The 17,209-nt window shown below is 40.0% G+C and overlaps 1 protein-coding gene and 1 long non-coding RNA gene across 5 annotated transcripts in view; one reads left to right on the top strand and one right to left on the bottom strand.

The window, feature by feature from the left end:
* Positions 1–12,985, bottom strand: part of ANKHD1 (ankyrin repeat and KH domain containing 1) — a 107,219-nt gene extending 94,234 nt beyond the window's left edge. For 3 of the 4 annotated variants that reach the window (XM_020880634.2, XM_020880637.2, XM_020880636.2), the window contains exon 1: positions 12,583–12,979. In XM_020880634.2, coding sequence (XP_020736293.1) covers positions 12,583–12,873 — 291 coding nt within the window. In that variant the 5' untranslated portion in view covers positions 12,874–12,979. Of the gene's footprint in view, positions 1–12,582 lie in introns of all 4 variants that reach the window. The other variant, XM_020880638.2, reaches the window with a different exon arrangement.
* A 15-nt stretch (positions 12,986–13,000) lies between these two features.
* LOC139034400 (uncharacterized) overlaps positions 13,001–17,209 on the top strand; it is a 41,327-nt gene continuing 37,118 nt past the window's right edge. Inside the window, exon 1 of the long non-coding RNA XR_011486871.1 lies at positions 13,001–13,491. This is a non-coding gene — a long non-coding RNA (uncharacterized lncRNA). The remainder of the gene's footprint in view (positions 13,492–17,209) is intronic.

The raw sequence follows: 17,209 nt of genomic DNA, 5'->3' as shown, positions 1-17,209 counted from the left end.
ACCTTAGGAACGTGAATTTGAAAAATACTTTTGAAATTTGTTAAATTTCCTATCTTGATAAATACACTGCGGTTATGTAAGAGAATGCCTTTGTTGTTAGGAAAGGTACATTAAAGAATTTAAGGGTAAAAAAGGCATGACGTATGCAACCCACTTTCAAGTTATGCAGAAAATAAATCTGAGAGAGAAACAGAGGATACAGGAATGGGATAAAATGAACACAATTGGTCCATCTGGACAAAGGTTATATGGGAGGAGTTCTTTGTACTATTCTTGCAATTTTCCAGTAAGTTTGAAATTATAAAAATAAAAAGTAGCAAAAAAGAAAGGGAGAATATATCCTTGGGATCTGCTCTTTGATAATGATAGTTTGTGTCACATGTCACTGAATTTAGCAACTGTATATTTTTTAAAAGGCAAAATTAGAAATTTAGCAGAATAGGTAAACATGAGAAAAAAAATCAATTAGAAGCTGATTAAGTGCTCCAAGTACAGTGTACCACTCAAGGTATCAACTGACATGGCCTTTACTTTCTGACTCGGATTTCATAAAATGCCTATATGAAAACTTTAAAATTCTACATTACTAAAGAAAATACTACAGGTTCATTTATCTAGATTTAATACCAGATCGAGATAATTTTTTCAAAACTGAACTCACCTCTAGTGATAAAAAGAATAAAAATTGTTCTTTCCAGCATTTAATCAGTATGTGAAGCATTGTGATCAATCACAAATTAGTTAATATGAGGACAAACTAGGGGAAAAAACCACCATATTAGAGAAACATCTACTTAGAGCACAGTATTCCACGTGAACTGGATTCAATGGCTTTGGGAAGACATTAGTGAAAGCTCAGTCTTCGAATGTTTCAAATGTTTTCGAATGTTTTGTCAATCTCAAGCTTTCTGATTTGCTAATATCAACTGTGGTGAATCAATTAAATAAGATCTGTACTCAAACTTGTTCTCATAAAGCAATCTATAGATTCAGTGCAATCCCTATCAAAATCCTATAGCATTTTTCACAGAAATACAAAGACCGATCCTAAAATTCACATGTAATCTTAAGGAAATGTGACTAGTCAAAACAATCTTGCTGCTGCTGCTAAGTCACTTCAGTCGTGTCTGACTCTGTGTGACCCCATAGACAGCAGCCCACCAGGCTCCTCTGTCCCTGAGGTTCTCCAGACAAGAATACCAGAGTGGGTTGCCATTTCCTTCTCCAATGCATGCATGCATGCTAAGTCACTTCAGTTGTGTCCGACTCTGTGTGACCCTATGGACAGCAGCCCACCAGACTCCTCTGTCCACAGGCTTCTCCAGGCAAGAATACTGGAGTGGGTTGCCATTTCCTTCTCCAAAAACAATCTTGATAAAGAACAAAGTTGGAGGACTAATCCTGCCTGATTTCAAAACTTAACTACAAAAACTACAGCAATCAATACAGTGCAATAATGGCATAAAGTCAGTCATAAAAACCAAAGAAATAGAACAGAAAGTCCAGAAAAAACCCTCCCCCATATGACCAATTAATTTCAACAAGGATGTCAGGGCCATTCAAAGGAGAAATTATAGTCATTTCAACAAATGGTGCAGGAAAAACTGGATATCCAGAAGCTAAGGAATATAGTTAAGACTCTGATCTTACATCATATACAAAAATCAACTCAAAATGGCTCAAAGATCTAAATGTAAGAGCTAAAAGTTTAAAATTCTTAGAAGAAAACATGGGGGAAAAAATCTTCAAGACACTGGATTTGGCAACAACTTTATGGACATGAAAGGGCTTCCCCAGTGGCTCAGGTGTAAAGAATCTGCCTGTAATGCAGGAGTTGCAGGTTCAATCCCTGGGTCGGGAAGATGCCCTGGAGGAGGGCATGGCAACCCACTCCAGTATTTTTGCCTGGAAAATTCCATTGGCAGTGGAGCCTGGCAGGCTACAGTCCATAGGGTCTCAAAGAGTTGCACACAACTGAGCAACTTTCACTTCCCACTTAGACTGGAAGATCTATGAAGGCCAAGATTCATGACTGTCTTTTTCACCATTGTTTATACCCAGTTGTTCTGCACAGTGCCTGACATACACTAGATGGTCAATAAATAGCTACTGAATGGAGAACAGTGTAAGTGAGACTAAAGCAACTTAGCACACACGCACGTTATGGATATGAAATCAAAAGCACAGACAATAAGGGAAAAAATTAGATAAACTGAACTTCATCTAAATTAAAACCTTTCTAAAAATACTTTTATTTATTAATTTGGCTGTGCGGGATCCTAGTTGGGATGTGGGACCTATGATCTTTGCTGCAGCACGCAGGATCTTTTAGGTGCAGCACATGAACTTTTTAGTTGCAATATGTGGGATCCAGTTCCCCAATGGGAAATGAACTCAGGTCCCCTGCATTGGGAACTCAGAGTCTTAGCCACTGGACTACCAGGGAAGTCCCTAAAATAAAACCTTCAATCCCTGGTTGTGGAACTAAGGATCCCATGTGCCGCTGGGCAACCAAGCTCCTGCACAGCAATTACGGAGCCCGAGTGCTCTGGAGATCGTATGCCAACTACAGCAGGCTTGCCCCAACAAAAGATCTTGCATGATGCAACAAATACTTCAATGCAGTCAAATAAACAATATTACAACTGTTTAAGCACAAAAGGACAACAGAGTAAAAAGACAACCAATGGAATGTGAGAAATATTTGTAAATTATATACATATATATATATGATATGATAAGGGATTAACATCCAAAGAACTTCTACAGTTAATGAAGAAACAACTCAACTAAACATGAGCAAAGGAGGAATTTCCCTGACAATCCAGTGGTTAGGACTCAGCACTTTCACTGTGGGGGTGGGTGGGGCCAGTTCCATCCCAGGTCAAGGAACTAAGATCCTACAAACTGCAAGATGTGGCCAAAAAAAAGGGCAAAGGATTTGAATAGACATCTCACCAAAGAAGAGACACAAATGGCCAAGAAGCACATGAAAAGATGTTCAATAGCACTAATTATTAGGGAAATACAAATCGAAACCACACCCATTAAGATGACTAGTCTATCAAAACCAAAACAGAAAACAAGAAGATTGGCTAGAATATGGAGAAATTGGAAACCTTGTGCTTTGCGAGTGGGAATGTAAAACGGTACAGCTGCTATGGAAAGCAGTATTGTGGTTCCTCAAAAACTTAAAAATAGAATTAACAGATGATCCAGCAATCCCACTTCTAGGTACATACCAGAAAAGAATCAAAAGCAGGGTCTCGAAAAGGTATTTATACACCCATGTTCACAGCAGCATATTCACAAAAGCCAAAAGGTAGAGAAGCAGTCCAAGTGTCCATCAACAGATGAATGAATAAACAAAAATGTTACGTACATAAGAACAGAATAGTATTCACTTAAGTTTCACACAAGCTTCCCTTCTCACTCAGAGGGTAAAGAATTCGCCTGCAATGCAGGTGACCTGGGTTTGATCCCTGGGTTAGGAAGATCCCTTGGAGGAGGGCATGGCAACCCACTCTAGTATTCTTGCCTGAAGAATCCCCATGGACAGAGGAGCCTGGTGGGCTACAGTCCATGGGGTCGCAATGAGTCAGACACGATTGAGCGACTAAGCACAGCTCAAGTTTCACACATGATGCAAATATAGATGAACCCTGAAGACACTATGCTAGGTAAAATAAGCCAATCACCAAAAGTAGAAAAACTGAACAATTTCACTTATTTGAGATATCTAGAGTAGACAAACAGAGAAGGCAATGGCAACCCACTCCAGTACTCTTGCCTGGAAAATCCCATGGGCAGAGGAGCCTGGTGGGCTGCAGTCCATGGGGTTGTGAAGAGTCAGACACGACTGAGTGACTTCACTTTCACTTTTCACTTTCATGCATTGGAGAAGGAAATGGCAGCCCACTCCAGTGTTCTTGACTGGAGAATCCCAGGGACAGGGGAGCCTGGTGGGCCGCCGTCTATGGGGTCGCACAGTGTAGGACACGACTGAAGTGACTTAGCAGCAGCAGCAGAATAGACAAAATCACAGAAAAGGAAGTTAATTGTGATTATAAGGGGCTGGAGAAGGGAGGACAGGGCGTTACTGCTTAATGGGTACAGAGTTTCAGTTCTGGAAGATGAAAAGGTTTTGGAGATGGCTAGTGGTAATGGTTTGAAGAAGGCAATGGCACCCCACCCCAGTATTCTTGCCTGGAAAATCCCATAGATAGAGAAGCCTGGTGGGCTGCAGTCCGTGGGGTCGCACAGAGTCGGACACGACTGAGGCGACTTAGCAGCAGCAGCAGCAGCAGCGGTAATGGTTACACAACAATGTGAACGTACTTATAACCACTTTAAAATTGTTAAAATGGTAAATTTTTTGTTTTTCTGGTAGTTGGGTGGTTAAGACTTCCTGCTTCCACCACAGGGGATGTGAGTTCCATCCCTGGTCTGGGAACTAAGATTCCACATGCTGCTCAGTGTGACAAAAAAAAAAAAAAAAGGTAAATTTTCTGTTGCACATATTTTAACACAATTTTTTTTAGCCCTTTTCCTTCTTTGTCAAGCGTGTAAAAAGGAGGCCTCATTTTACAAACTCAAATCAGACAAGTATATGAGGGTATATAGTTGGCATATTTATAAGCTAGATCCAACAAAAAACTCACTGCACACACAATCCAAAATACATTTGTCTGCATATTTACATAACTCCTACAAAGTAAATACAAAGTTAATTCTCATCACTTTAGTTCAGTACATATGTGATACATGTACTGAAACATACACAAACATATTCAAAACAAAGCAAGTTTTTTTAACCAGAACATCAAAGGCAACTTTTTTCAACTCAAGTACCAATTCATTATTTTCTGCAAATATACAGCAAGATTAATTTTAATGGTTCTGTTCAGTTTTAGGAAGTTATGTGTATGCTACTGAAATATAGCCAAAGTTTTAGATTTTAATTTCCAAGGTAACAGTACTTGTGACTTTGTTGTTTAGTCACTAAGTTGTGCGCAACTCTTTTGCCACCCCAGGCACTGACTGTACACAGCCCACTGGGCTCCTCTCTCCATGGATTTCCCAGGCAAGAATACTAGAATGGGTTGCCATTTCCCACTTCCTTCTCCACAACTGGGGGAAAAAAAAGAAGGTTAAAATCGTGAATTTTGTTATGCATGTTTTACCACAATTTAAAAAACTGTTCACAATCTAACTGTCCTCATCACATAGCACTGTAACAACTTAGTAAACTGTTCTCCTGTTCAGCTCTTTGGTTCCTGGGGCTAATCCCTGGGAGTTTACTTGCTTTTTTTTCAAAACCGCAAACTAATGCAGGTGAATCAAAACATTAGGATACAGTGGGATATCTACATAAAAACAAACAAAAAAACCCATTTTTACTAACAAAAGCAGCATCCATTAAGGGGAAAACTTTGTGAGAACAGAAGGATATATAGTGGAGGAAGAGCATAATGTACTCTTTGATAAACTGTTGCTAAATTTCAGCTTATCAAATAAAAAAGCTTTATATACAACTTTACTTTCCTCCCGGTTTAGGTAAAGTTGACCAGAAAAAAAGGTAAACCTGTCGACCATCGTAAGGCAAACGATTTTCATTCACAAGAACTGTACACTGTAAGTAACTATAAGACAGCACACAGATTTTAATTTTTACAAATTAAAACCAATGTTTCCTATAGTGGCAAAGGTGCAAAGTTGGGTATCTGCCTTTCTATACTGGTACTTTTAATATTTAATTCTCTTAAAATGAATAATGAGAAGGCCTGAACTTTTCAAGTTTAAGAGCAGTGACAAAATTACCTTAAAGTTGTGTTCCTCTGATCCCCAATGGTACACCTTTGACTGCCTTCTTAAAATATATTGATTCACATGGCAGTCATCAATTTCATTATATAATATAAAAGCTTTTCAACAAGGTCAACTACAGATTATATGCGAGTTTGAGACATGTGTTTCTTAAGTGTTAGTTGTTCAGTGGTGTCAGATTCTTTGTAACCCCATGGACTGTAGCCCACCAGGCTTCTCTGTCCATGGAATTCTCCAAGCAGAATACTGGACTGGGTTGCCATTTCCTTCTCCAAGGGATCTTCCCAAAAGGGACAAAACCTGGGTTTCCGGCATTGCAGGCAGATTCTTTATCATCCAAGCCACCAGGGAAGCTCATAGGCATTTCTTAAACAATTAATTATTAATAAATTCATGCATCAGAAGAGAAATGGTCAGCACGACAATACAGCAGTTAACTACAATAGGAGTCACGTGACCTATTTTCTACTACAAATTAGCTGTGTGATCCTGAGCAAGTTATTCAGATTAATGGTTCCCAGACTTCTGAGGCTTTACCCAAAGTCCTAACATGAACTTTCCAATTTGATATTTTGTCAAACAGATATTTTAAAAATTAATTTTTATAACAGTACAAAGGGCATTAAGTCAAAATAGAAAAAAGTGGGAAAAGATTACTTTATGAGAATTTCACTACATTGTCCTTACTTTTCTGATTTCATTATAGATCCATAAAACTTCAATAGAGATTAAGCAAGTAATTTATTGGAGGCAGAGCACTGGTAACCAAAAACTTTGCCTAGTTTTTAATGTGAAATAGCATGAGTTCTGGATTCAAATCCTAGCTTTATCAATTTCTAGCTGTATAAATAACACTAACCAATTTTGTTGTTTTCTTTGATCATTTCTCTGAACCTACATTTACTCATCTATGAAAGTGTAGATAATACCCACCTCAAAGGGATGTTGAATGATTAAATAAAATAACCAAAGTATTTTATGTGTGTGTTAGTCACTCAAGTAGTGTCTGATTGTTTGGGACCCCATGGACTGTAGCCCACCAGGCTCCTCTGTCCATTGAATTCCCCAGGCAAGAATACTGAGTTGCAGTCCCTTCTCCAGGGGATCTTCCTGACTCTGGGATCAAACCTGGGGTCTCCCGCATTACAAGCAGATTCTTTACTGTCTGAGCCACCTGGGAAGCCCTTATATAATATGATATTGGAATATAACAAGCATTCAATAAATGGTAGCAGTTACCTAAAAATGAGATAAGATAGGACTATCACCAAGATTCGGTGACTATATAGAAAAGCAACAGGAGAGGAAAACTGTAAATAATAATGTCTAAGAAGATATATTGGAAGAGTTCATTTAAAGTGCATTGAAAAAAAGATAAAGAATTTATTTATTAAAACTTTGGTTCTGTAGGAAGGTAAATTTTGCCCCCCAAAAAAGGAGTAGACTCTTCATTCCTTTTCTTTTTACTTGCCAACTCAAAACTAGTATTAAAGCAACAGATTTTATTTATCTTATCTCATTGAATCAGAAGGCCAGAACTGATTTTCAGAGGTCATCATTCTACCACCTGATAGGCTCAGAAAAGAATGTGCCTAAACTCATCTCCAAAGCTTCATTCTTAACATGTTTTATCACTTTGATTAGATAAAAAGTCTAAATTTTTATCAAATTCACCATTTAAAAATCTCACGTGAATAGTATGTTATCTTTTGTATAACAATCAGTTCAACTCAGTTCAGTCACTCAGTCGTGTCGGACTCTTTGCGACCCCATGAACCGCAGCACACCAGGCTTCCCTGTCCATCACCAACTCCCGGAAGACAATAGGAAAAATAAAACTACACATTTGTATTTCCATAAAGATATTCTGAAAGGACATCAAGACATTAAAAGTATAAAGGGCAGGTCAGGATCTTTTTACTGTGTTTGCCTTATTAGTCTTATGAACTATGCAAATATAAATCACCTATCAAAATATACTAAATAATAACCAAAAGAAAACCTCTACATACTTCAAGTTTCACAGTAAGGTTTTCCTCTACCCATACCTAATCAACTCTGTTTTGACCCGCCATTCATACAACCATACTCATCAATGAATCATTTTATGTAAAGTCTGAAGGCTTTATAGAATGAAACTTGTGCAAGGTTGGTATTCATGTAATATAAAAAATCTGTTATCGTCATAATATGTAATTTTTCTTTCAATTGACATTCTGATGTCTCCAAAATTTGCTCACTAGAATACAAATGTATATTTCCTACTTTATCACTGTGTGTGTGTGTGTGTGTGTGTGTGTGTGTGTGTGTGAACTCAATTGTGTCCGACTCTTTGCACCCCATGGACTGTAGCCCACCAGGCTCCTCTGTTCATTTGATTTTCCAAGCAAGAATACAGGAGTGGGTTGCCATTTCCTGTTCCAGGGGATCTTCCCAACCCAGGGATTGAACCTGAATCTCTTGCATGTTCTGCATTCATAGGTGGGTTCTTTACCACTGTGCCACCTGGAAAACCCTGTTTTATCACTACTGCTGATAATTTATGGAATATAGCCTTTCTACCTTTAACAAAGTCCCCATTAAGGTTTTTTAGAAATTCATTTTCATGGGCAATAAATGAATTTTTCAAAAACAACATAGTATTTTAAATTTTCCTAAAATTATAAATTTATCATGGAAAATTTATAACATTAAACCTGTCAGTACCTACCCTCTTTCCATTTCTCTCTTGCTCAGTTATGAACATAAGCCCTGAGATGTTATTAAAAACAGTGACTCACCTTGTTTACCTGAACTTTGAATATAGAGTACTGATGACAAAATCACCATCCCAGATAAGAGTGGGCCTCTAGACCAGTGGTTCTCAACCAGGGGTGATTTTGCCCCCAAAGACATCTGGCTTTGTCTAAGGTCATTTTGGGGCTTCCCTGGTGGCTCAGTAGTAAGTAAAGAATCCAACTGCCAAGCAGGAGATGCAGATTCGATCCCTGGATGGGGAAGATCCCTTGGAGAAGGAAATGGCAACCCACTCAAGTGTTCTTGCCTGGAAAATCCCATGGACAGAGGAGTCTGGCAGGCTACAGTCCATGGAGTTGCAAAAAGAGATGAATACAGTTTAGTGACTAAACAAAAGCAAAGGACATTTTTAGCTGTCACAATCAGTTGTGTTTTACCAGCATCCAGTGGGTAAAGGACAGGGATGCTGCTAAAGTCAGGAGCACCCCTCACAACAAAGAATTAATATAGCTCCAAATTTTGATATGTTGTAGTTGAGAAACTTTGCTCCACACAGTAGACTGTAAATAACCCTAAAGGAAATGATCCATCTCCTATTAGAGAAAATCAGAAGGAACCTCTGTATGGCTTTTGCGTTTGACTCTTAACATAATTTTCAGGAAAAAAAAAAAATTCCCTACAAAGCTTTTGCTATAATTTGCTATAAAATGTTAAACCCCCCCAAAAAAAAAAAAAATGTTAAACCCAATTTCCTTTTGCTTTTACCTAATTGTAAACAAGCATCTGCCTCAGATAAAAAAGCTTCAGCAATGCTTTCTAATTAAAATGATTTCTAATTTCTAATGTTTTAAGTGTGTATGGGAACAGGCAAACATATACGCATTGGCTTATATAGGCCTAGAAATTTTACTGAAAGGAAAACTGTAATACTCATTACTTCTGAGTGGGATCTGAAGGGTCAGTAGGGGTGAGGAGAACTTTTTACTTTTCATATTATATCTACTATCTACACTGTTGAACTTTTAGCCATAAGATTATATTACTTTATTATTTTTTTAATTTTAAAAGAAGATGTCACACACATATACATACAGTATATGCATACGTTCTTAACACAGAAAAATTAAAGGTCATAAACCTCACCAAAACCCTCTCTTTAGAATTTTATTTTCCTTTTATGTTACTTAAAAAAAAAAAGATTACAAGTCTAAAATTAACATTTAAAAATTAGTTTTTAAATAATTTTCAACCTGACTTCTATTCTGAAAAATGGGTACATTTCAAAAGAATCCAGGGCAAGTTCTCACTTTTCTGTTCAAGGACCTTGACAGCTAATGAACATGCTCAACATGCCTGAAGAAATACAAAACAAGTATCCACCCCAATGTTTAAAACAACAAGAATCAATTCTAATGTAAGAAATGTACAAAAAGATCCAAGCCATTTCTTCAAATTAAAAGGTCTTTTGACTTAGCCAGCAAGAGAAAGTACTTTTTTTTTTTCTCAGATGTAGGCTTTAACAAAGAATAGAAAAGAGATCCTTAAAGTATTTATATCTTTGTATACCAAATATATACTGCCTACTCAAAATCCTTCAGCTAATTCTAGAGCAAATGCTCTAAGCCTCCATATTTCTTATTCATTTCTCACCTAGGCCTGCCCCACTTGGGGAACAAGACAAACTTCACTCACAAACTCTTCTCTCTGAATGTCTACATTCTAAATAATTGGTTCTAAAACATCTAGGTATGATGAAAATAAAAATTCTACTATTTTTCATCAAATGCCAGTTGGGTGAGTATTTTTTGAAGAATATTACTTATGATCTTTCTACACTAAATGAAACTCAAAGGTAATAATAAGGGAGAAGACTATCATCTTGTCAGAGAGAAATGAGAAAATCCAAGAAATCTGCTTGAGAAAAAAAGGTCATTTCACTCACAAAGGCACAGACTATACCCTACCACACATTCAACATACACTAGATATTCCAGGAATTTCTTTTTTATATGATATGGATGAATAGGACATAAAAACAATATTTCCTGTCTCCTCAGGTTAAGAAAGAATCTATATGCATATCAAGCATTATCTTAGGCTAGGCTCAAGTTTGTGGGTACTCCAGAAATCTCTATCCAAAAGTGATGTCTACCTATATATACTTAGTATCTAAATCCCTTAAGCACAGAAAATTTAGGAGAATAAGAGGTTCTTCTACCATTAGCCTAAGTGGCTGAAGGAATTGTGAATAATTTCTATGATAACACGGAAGAAAATCACACAAAAGGTGTGAATTCTGCTCACAGCTTTAACAGCTTGGTGTGGAGGCTCCAAATGAAATGATCTGTGTGTCCGAACAAGTCTTGCAAAATTGGTTACTTCAAAAGCTCATTTCTCCAGCTATAACACACAAGCCCATAGAGTTAGAGATTGATAACTACGGAGTCTCACTAGCACTCTACCTCTGAAGAAATTTAAGACTACTACTGAAGTAAAAACAAATGTGTGATCTCTCACTTCAATGACAACTGTGCAAAAATGGTCCAGAAAATCAAGATCATCATCCTTCTATCACATTCAGACCAAAGCAAACTTTTTCAGTTTCTGTAACAAGTTTCAAAGAAAAACAGACACTAATCTTTACTTCCTAGGTAAAAAGTAACTATATTCTAGGTTCATTTCTCATCAATTTTCATTCAAAGTCTAAATGAAAGCCTTCCACAAGCCCAGGAGTGGAAGTGCTCCAGAGACACTTTCCGTAACTGCCTACTCAAAATCCTGTACCACCTTGGCTTAGAAGTTATTTCTCTTATAGTGAAATTCATAGAGACATTCAAGGAACTGTCTCCTTTACAACCCACAAAGTTTATCCCAAGCAAAATACTGGAGTTAGAAAAAACTAAAAGAATTCCTGTTCCGATCAATAATGGTAAGACCACACTAACAGTATTCTACAACCCACAAATACAGTTTCTCCTTATGCCTCTCAATACAACAGCCAGGATAGTTGTACATACAGAGAAGCCCCTGTACTTTAAGACCAAGATCAGAGGTTAAAATAATTGGTCATAGGGGATGAACCAGGCACCTTAGAATCAAAATAGAATATTCTAAGCTCTTAGAACAACAGTCACCACAGGACAGAACTATAACAAAGCCATAGTCTGGGGGAGAAAGTACAAACGTAAAATATCTCCTTTTAGCCCTAGAGCCCAAAAGGTGATGCCTCCCATTCTAGACTGCCTAAACCTAAAAATGTCCAGTATGCGCCTAACAGCTGAAAGGAACGAAGATCCTGATAACAAATTTCCCTCACTGCAAAAGGTATCCAAAGGGGACCTCATCTTTTCCAAGCCTAAAAATCTTCAGAGTTCAGCTATCCAGCTGTTGCGAAGCCCAAACAAGCACTGGAACCTTCTCTTCCTGTCTAACTTCACACAAAGTCCCAGGTGCAAGGATCCACGTGATTTTTCAGAGCAAAAGCAGAGCTCCTTAGTACTCACCTGTCTCAGACTAAACAGGAATTAAGAACCCTCCTTAAGCACACAAGTAAGGCATAAGGCAAATAATGCCCAATCCTTCAACTCAGAGGAGACACACAGTACAGTGGCAATGCTCTTTACGCAAGCCAGCCCTCTCTCTGTCTCTCACCCTCACCCTCTCTCTGTCCCGCTCTCTCAGTACCAAGGGCAGGGACTCTGGCAAGACCCCGCCCCCACCCCCGTCGCCAAAGCGGGGTGGGCGGGAGGTGCCTGAGGAGTCCCGCTTCCCGCGCGAAGCTCAGAGACCAAAGGACTCCCTATTGTGGGTCTGTGGATGGTGACGGGAACCGGTCCGACTCGAGCCGAAGAGTAAGCCGAGGGCGCACTAGGCCCGCACCGCCGCCACTGCAGCCAGGGAGCCGATCGCTGACAGTGAACGACTCCATCTGGGCAGCGGGAGGGTGGCCCGAGCCTTGCGCCGGCCCAGAGAGAATTCGTGCCTCAAGCTGTGTGGAAAGCAGAGGTCCTAGAGCCGTACCTCGGACACCTCGTCCTCGTCGCTACCAGAGGCACCACCTCCACCCCCGGTCCTCAGGACAGCAGCCGCCAACTTGAAATCCAGCGCCGCGTCCCCTCCGCCTGCACCACTGCTGCCGCCACCGACTCCCGGAGCCGGCCCGGCCTCCCCGAAGAGTCTTACAGTGCGGATTCCCAGCCCGACCCCTCCCGGCGGAGGCGGCTCCGAGGCCCCGGCTGGGGCGGATCGCGGAGCCACCGAGTCCAAGTCCTCCTCAAAGGAGGTGCCGCCGCCTCCGCCGTCGGTCAGCATGGTTCGCACGCGGAGCCGGAGACGCTGCCGAGTCACTCGCGGCCGCGGCCACCGCCGCCGCCGATCCCGAGAACGAGAGAAGCAGCAGGAGGAAGAAGCGTCTCCTTCCCCCCCGTCCCAGCAGCGCCACTAACTTCTCACTGCCTAACCTGCTGCCTCCCGCCCCCCACACTCGCCACTGGCTGCAGCTCCCCATCGGCTGCAGATCATTGGTCAAGGCGACCCGTCGCTCAGACTCTTCGTCACGCGCTGCTTGCTGGCTCGCGGCCCTCAAGCTGCGTTGACCAGCGCAGGCCTAGGCGGTTGCGAACACCCGCCTCCTATTCCCCACGCGCCGACTTCCGGTCTTTTTCTATGTCTATTGGCCAGTTTCTCTGACTATCGCCTCACGACCTTAAAGTGGATTAGTTGGCCTTGTGGTCAGTCACAGTGACCCCAGACAATGGGAAACTTCATTGGCGACATAAAGTGTCGGTCACTTTGTCACAGGACGTCGCATGGTACAATTGGTCAGTAAGGATACCATTCATCCCGCCCCCATCTGAGGTGACGGGAAAGGGTTGGGGAATTTCCACTCTTGATTAAAACGACGGCTGAAGTGACGACCTGCAAGAATTGGTGAGATTTGGAGTGAATTCACCCAGGGTTTAGTAAGGCTCTTACGTCAAGTGTGCAAGAGGCACGGAGGTAACGCAGCTCCCACCTGTCGCTCTCCGCCAGGCGCCGAGAGTTGCTGCACGGGGATTGGAGGGAAGAAGCTATCAGTCTCAGATAGGCTCCACCTTCCTGCCAATCCCTGGTTGGAGAAGCGGTGCGTCAGTCACTAGAGAGGTCGCCTCCTCTGGGACAGGTGAGGCTGTATAAACTCAGCTTCAGGCTGTTTGGGTGGGAGTAGGGGATTAGGACGGGCGAGTGAGCGGGGACGTTCTGGCTGCGTGCCACTAGCCTTTCCGAGCGGAGCCTAGACCGCCGAGCTGAGGGAACCAAAGAGGCTGCTGAGGATGACCGCCGGGAGGCGATTCGGCCAGCCTGCCAGCCTGGACGTGGCGGGGCGCGGTTGTTCTACAACCTGCGGGCGGGGTCTCCCCGCGGGGCTACGTTCCCTTGCCTGTTGAAGGCGGCGGGCCTGAGGGCTGGACAGCGCCATGCCTCAGTACTGGGAACTGTCCCACGAAGGAGGGTGGGAAGGCCGCGACAGCGTGCAGAATCACACCGCGGGGCAGAACGCAATGGTTCAGAGTGCGTGCTCTGGCCCAGTTTCGAGTTTTAGGGCCGCCACTTAATTTGCTGTGTGACCTCCCGGCGTTAGTTGTTTAATCTCTGTGACTTTCATTTCGCTCGTCTGCAAAATGCGGATAATTTTAGTACCTCCCTGATACACTTGTTGTTATGAATAAATTGGTAACAACTTAACAACACTGTGCTTAGCACAGTGCTTATAGCAAAGACTCATTTTTTTAGTCACTTTTCCGGAGTCCTCTACCTACCCCTGGCAGCCAAACTAATTTTTGTCAGGTCTCTGTGATGCGAAACAAGGCTAGCTAAGGGGGTCTTCTCCCCTTAGCTCTAAGGAGCTCTCTCTTTACCTCTATTATCTCTCTCTATCGCCTTTGTCAATAATGAGAGCTTTAAAAGTTTGAATGGCGAATGTTCTTTGACCCAGAGAATGTCCATATGAGTTTAACCTCGAGAGACTGGCTAAAAACAAAAGCTTTGGTATTGGCTACTCTCTTGCAGCTTTAACAAAGGGCTTTGTATATCTTGATTGTGTAATTTTTAATATTTCACCTTCCTTGAACTGAAATCTAAAAATTCTACCAAAAAATTATTTTAAAAATGACTTTTAAAATAAATTCTGCCAAACATTTATTTAAAGAGCATTTTGAAGATGGTGAACATTTGGTAAATGCTTGCTTGGTATTTGGTAAATGCTTGGCATTCCACATGCCAAAAAGGGAATATTTTACAAGAACAGAACATTTAAGGTAAATATTCCTTCTAGATAGTACATCATAGAAAGTGGGGGAAAGTACCTTTTCTAGAAAACTGTTTCGATGTAAAATGCCATGTACACTGGATTTAGTTGGAATTTGTGGAGCTTAACCTTATATCTTCAGTAGGCATGATGACTAGGTCACAACTCAAATTAATAGCACCAACAAAAGAAACCCAGCACTGCCCAACCCACTTCAAAGCTGGATTATCCAGAATTGGTTTGGCTACATCCTTAGGCAAAAACAGGTATTGACTGGTGCAACATTACAAAGGAACTGTTTGTCATTCTTACCACTAATACAAATATAATTCCTGATAAAGCTCCCTGAACAAACTCTTTAAATTCATTTAAACAAATGTAATGAATCTCAAGGACAGACAGAAAGAAAATCTGGATATATACATTTCCCCCAGTATATTTAAAAAAGAAAAATATACTCTCTGCTTAGTTCCTAGCAACCTACCCTGAATATAACTGGGAAAATATGATTGAGCAATGACCTTTGTTTCACCAGAAACTGTACCTGAGACACATGTTGTCAGTAGTTTGACAGTCAGTATTGGAGTTAGGACCTCTCAGTCTCCTAGATTTTGGTGACTTCTATAAAGAGTCTATATTAAATATAATTTAATATTTCTATATATGCATAATTCCTGTGATTTTACAAATGTGAAAACTAATTGAAAAATCATCATATCAAATAACACATTTGATGAATATATAAAGTCATACTCAGGACTTCCCTGGTGGTCCAGTGGTTAAGACTTTGCTTTCCAATGTAGGGGGCATAGGTTTGATCCCTAGGAAGACTAAGATCCCACAGGCTGTGCTGTGCAGTAAAAAAAGAGTCTTATTCAGGGTAAAATATCAGTAAGTATTAATGTGATTTAATGGGTAACCTTGGTTTTGATATATATTAAGATGGTATTTATGACTGGGGAAAAAAAAGAAATACACTGATTTTTCAAATTCTGAATAAGTAGTGGAGTACAATATCACTCTTAAAAATATATTTGTTGGAAATTAACATTGGAATAAAATATTTCCCACAGAAAACCAATGGGAATACTTGTTAAGGTATAGTTGTAATGTGTTGCAAAGCACTGTCTTCCTTTTGATCATTTTTCAGACAGAGAAGGAAAAGGGAAGACTGTATCACCCAAAGATTTTTTAAACTTTGAGGTAATAAAAGACTTTATTCCTCATAAGAAATATGAGATTGACAACTAAAATGTAGATATAGGGCTTTTAGATACATGTGGTACTTTAACATGCAACCTGCAATTTCTCAGGACATTTAATTTCTGCATGTCAGTTCATCTCAGTTCAGTTCATCCATGTAAGGAGAGAAGGATAAGTAAACCAACAAATTTGTTGCAGTTCGGTGTTATGTCATTTAACCTTTATAATAACCCTGTCAAGATTTCACCCATTTTACAGATAAGAAAATTGAAACTCCATAAAGGTTAAATAGCTTACCCAAACATATAAAGCCAGTATATTAAAAGACTAAGATTTGAATGGGATTTCCCTGGTGGTCCAGTAGTTGGGACTATGCACTTCCACTGCAGGAGGTGGGAGTTCAATCCCTGGTTGGGGAACTGGGATCCCATATATGGCCTAGCAGGCCAAAAAATGAAAAAGGCTAGGATTTGAATTTATTTCTGCCTGATCCCAAAACCCATGTTCTTCCCACTATATCACGTTGATTCCATGGTATACTCAATGGCAGAAGAACTTCATCAATCAGGTAAACTGATATAATACTTCAACCATTAGCATACTACCACCAAATTTGATCTCTGTTTCATAACAGTTGAAACATTTAATTAAAACTGTCTTCTTGTTTCTCCAACTATGTTAGTTTATTAGACCATGTAATTTCACATTTAAAAATCTGAATAATTAATATATTCACATAGTTCACATTTCAGAAAGAATTTTTAAAATGCAATGAAAGATGTCCTTTTACTTTGTCCACTAAACACCCAGAACCCCTCTTATAAGTAAAACATGTTATTAGATTTTTAAGTCTCCTTCTAGAAATGTTTATACCTATATAAGCAATTTTGTACATGTCTATTTTTCCCCTTTTTAACATAAATGGCAGCTTCTGTATCTTGTTTTGTTCACCTAATATATTCCAGAGATATTCCATGTCAGTATATATACTGATCTCTGAAATTCTTGTTTACTGCTTCATAGTATTCTGTTAACCAGGTATACAATAATTTAGTGTTTATCCAGTTCTATATAGTGTTGAACATTTAGATTGTTTCCTTTTTTAAATTTTATTTATTTATTTTTGGCTGTGCTACTCCGGCTTTTCTCTAGCTGTGG

Source organism: Odocoileus virginianus, chromosome 3 (assembly GCF_023699985.2).
Source record: "Odocoileus virginianus isolate 20LAN1187 ecotype Illinois chromosome 3, Ovbor_1.2, whole genome shotgun sequence".
NCBI lineage: Eukaryota > Metazoa > Chordata > Mammalia > Artiodactyla > Cervidae > Odocoileus > Odocoileus virginianus.
Note: the sequence above shows the minus strand (reverse complement) of the source record. Positions and strands in the feature narration are given on the sequence as shown.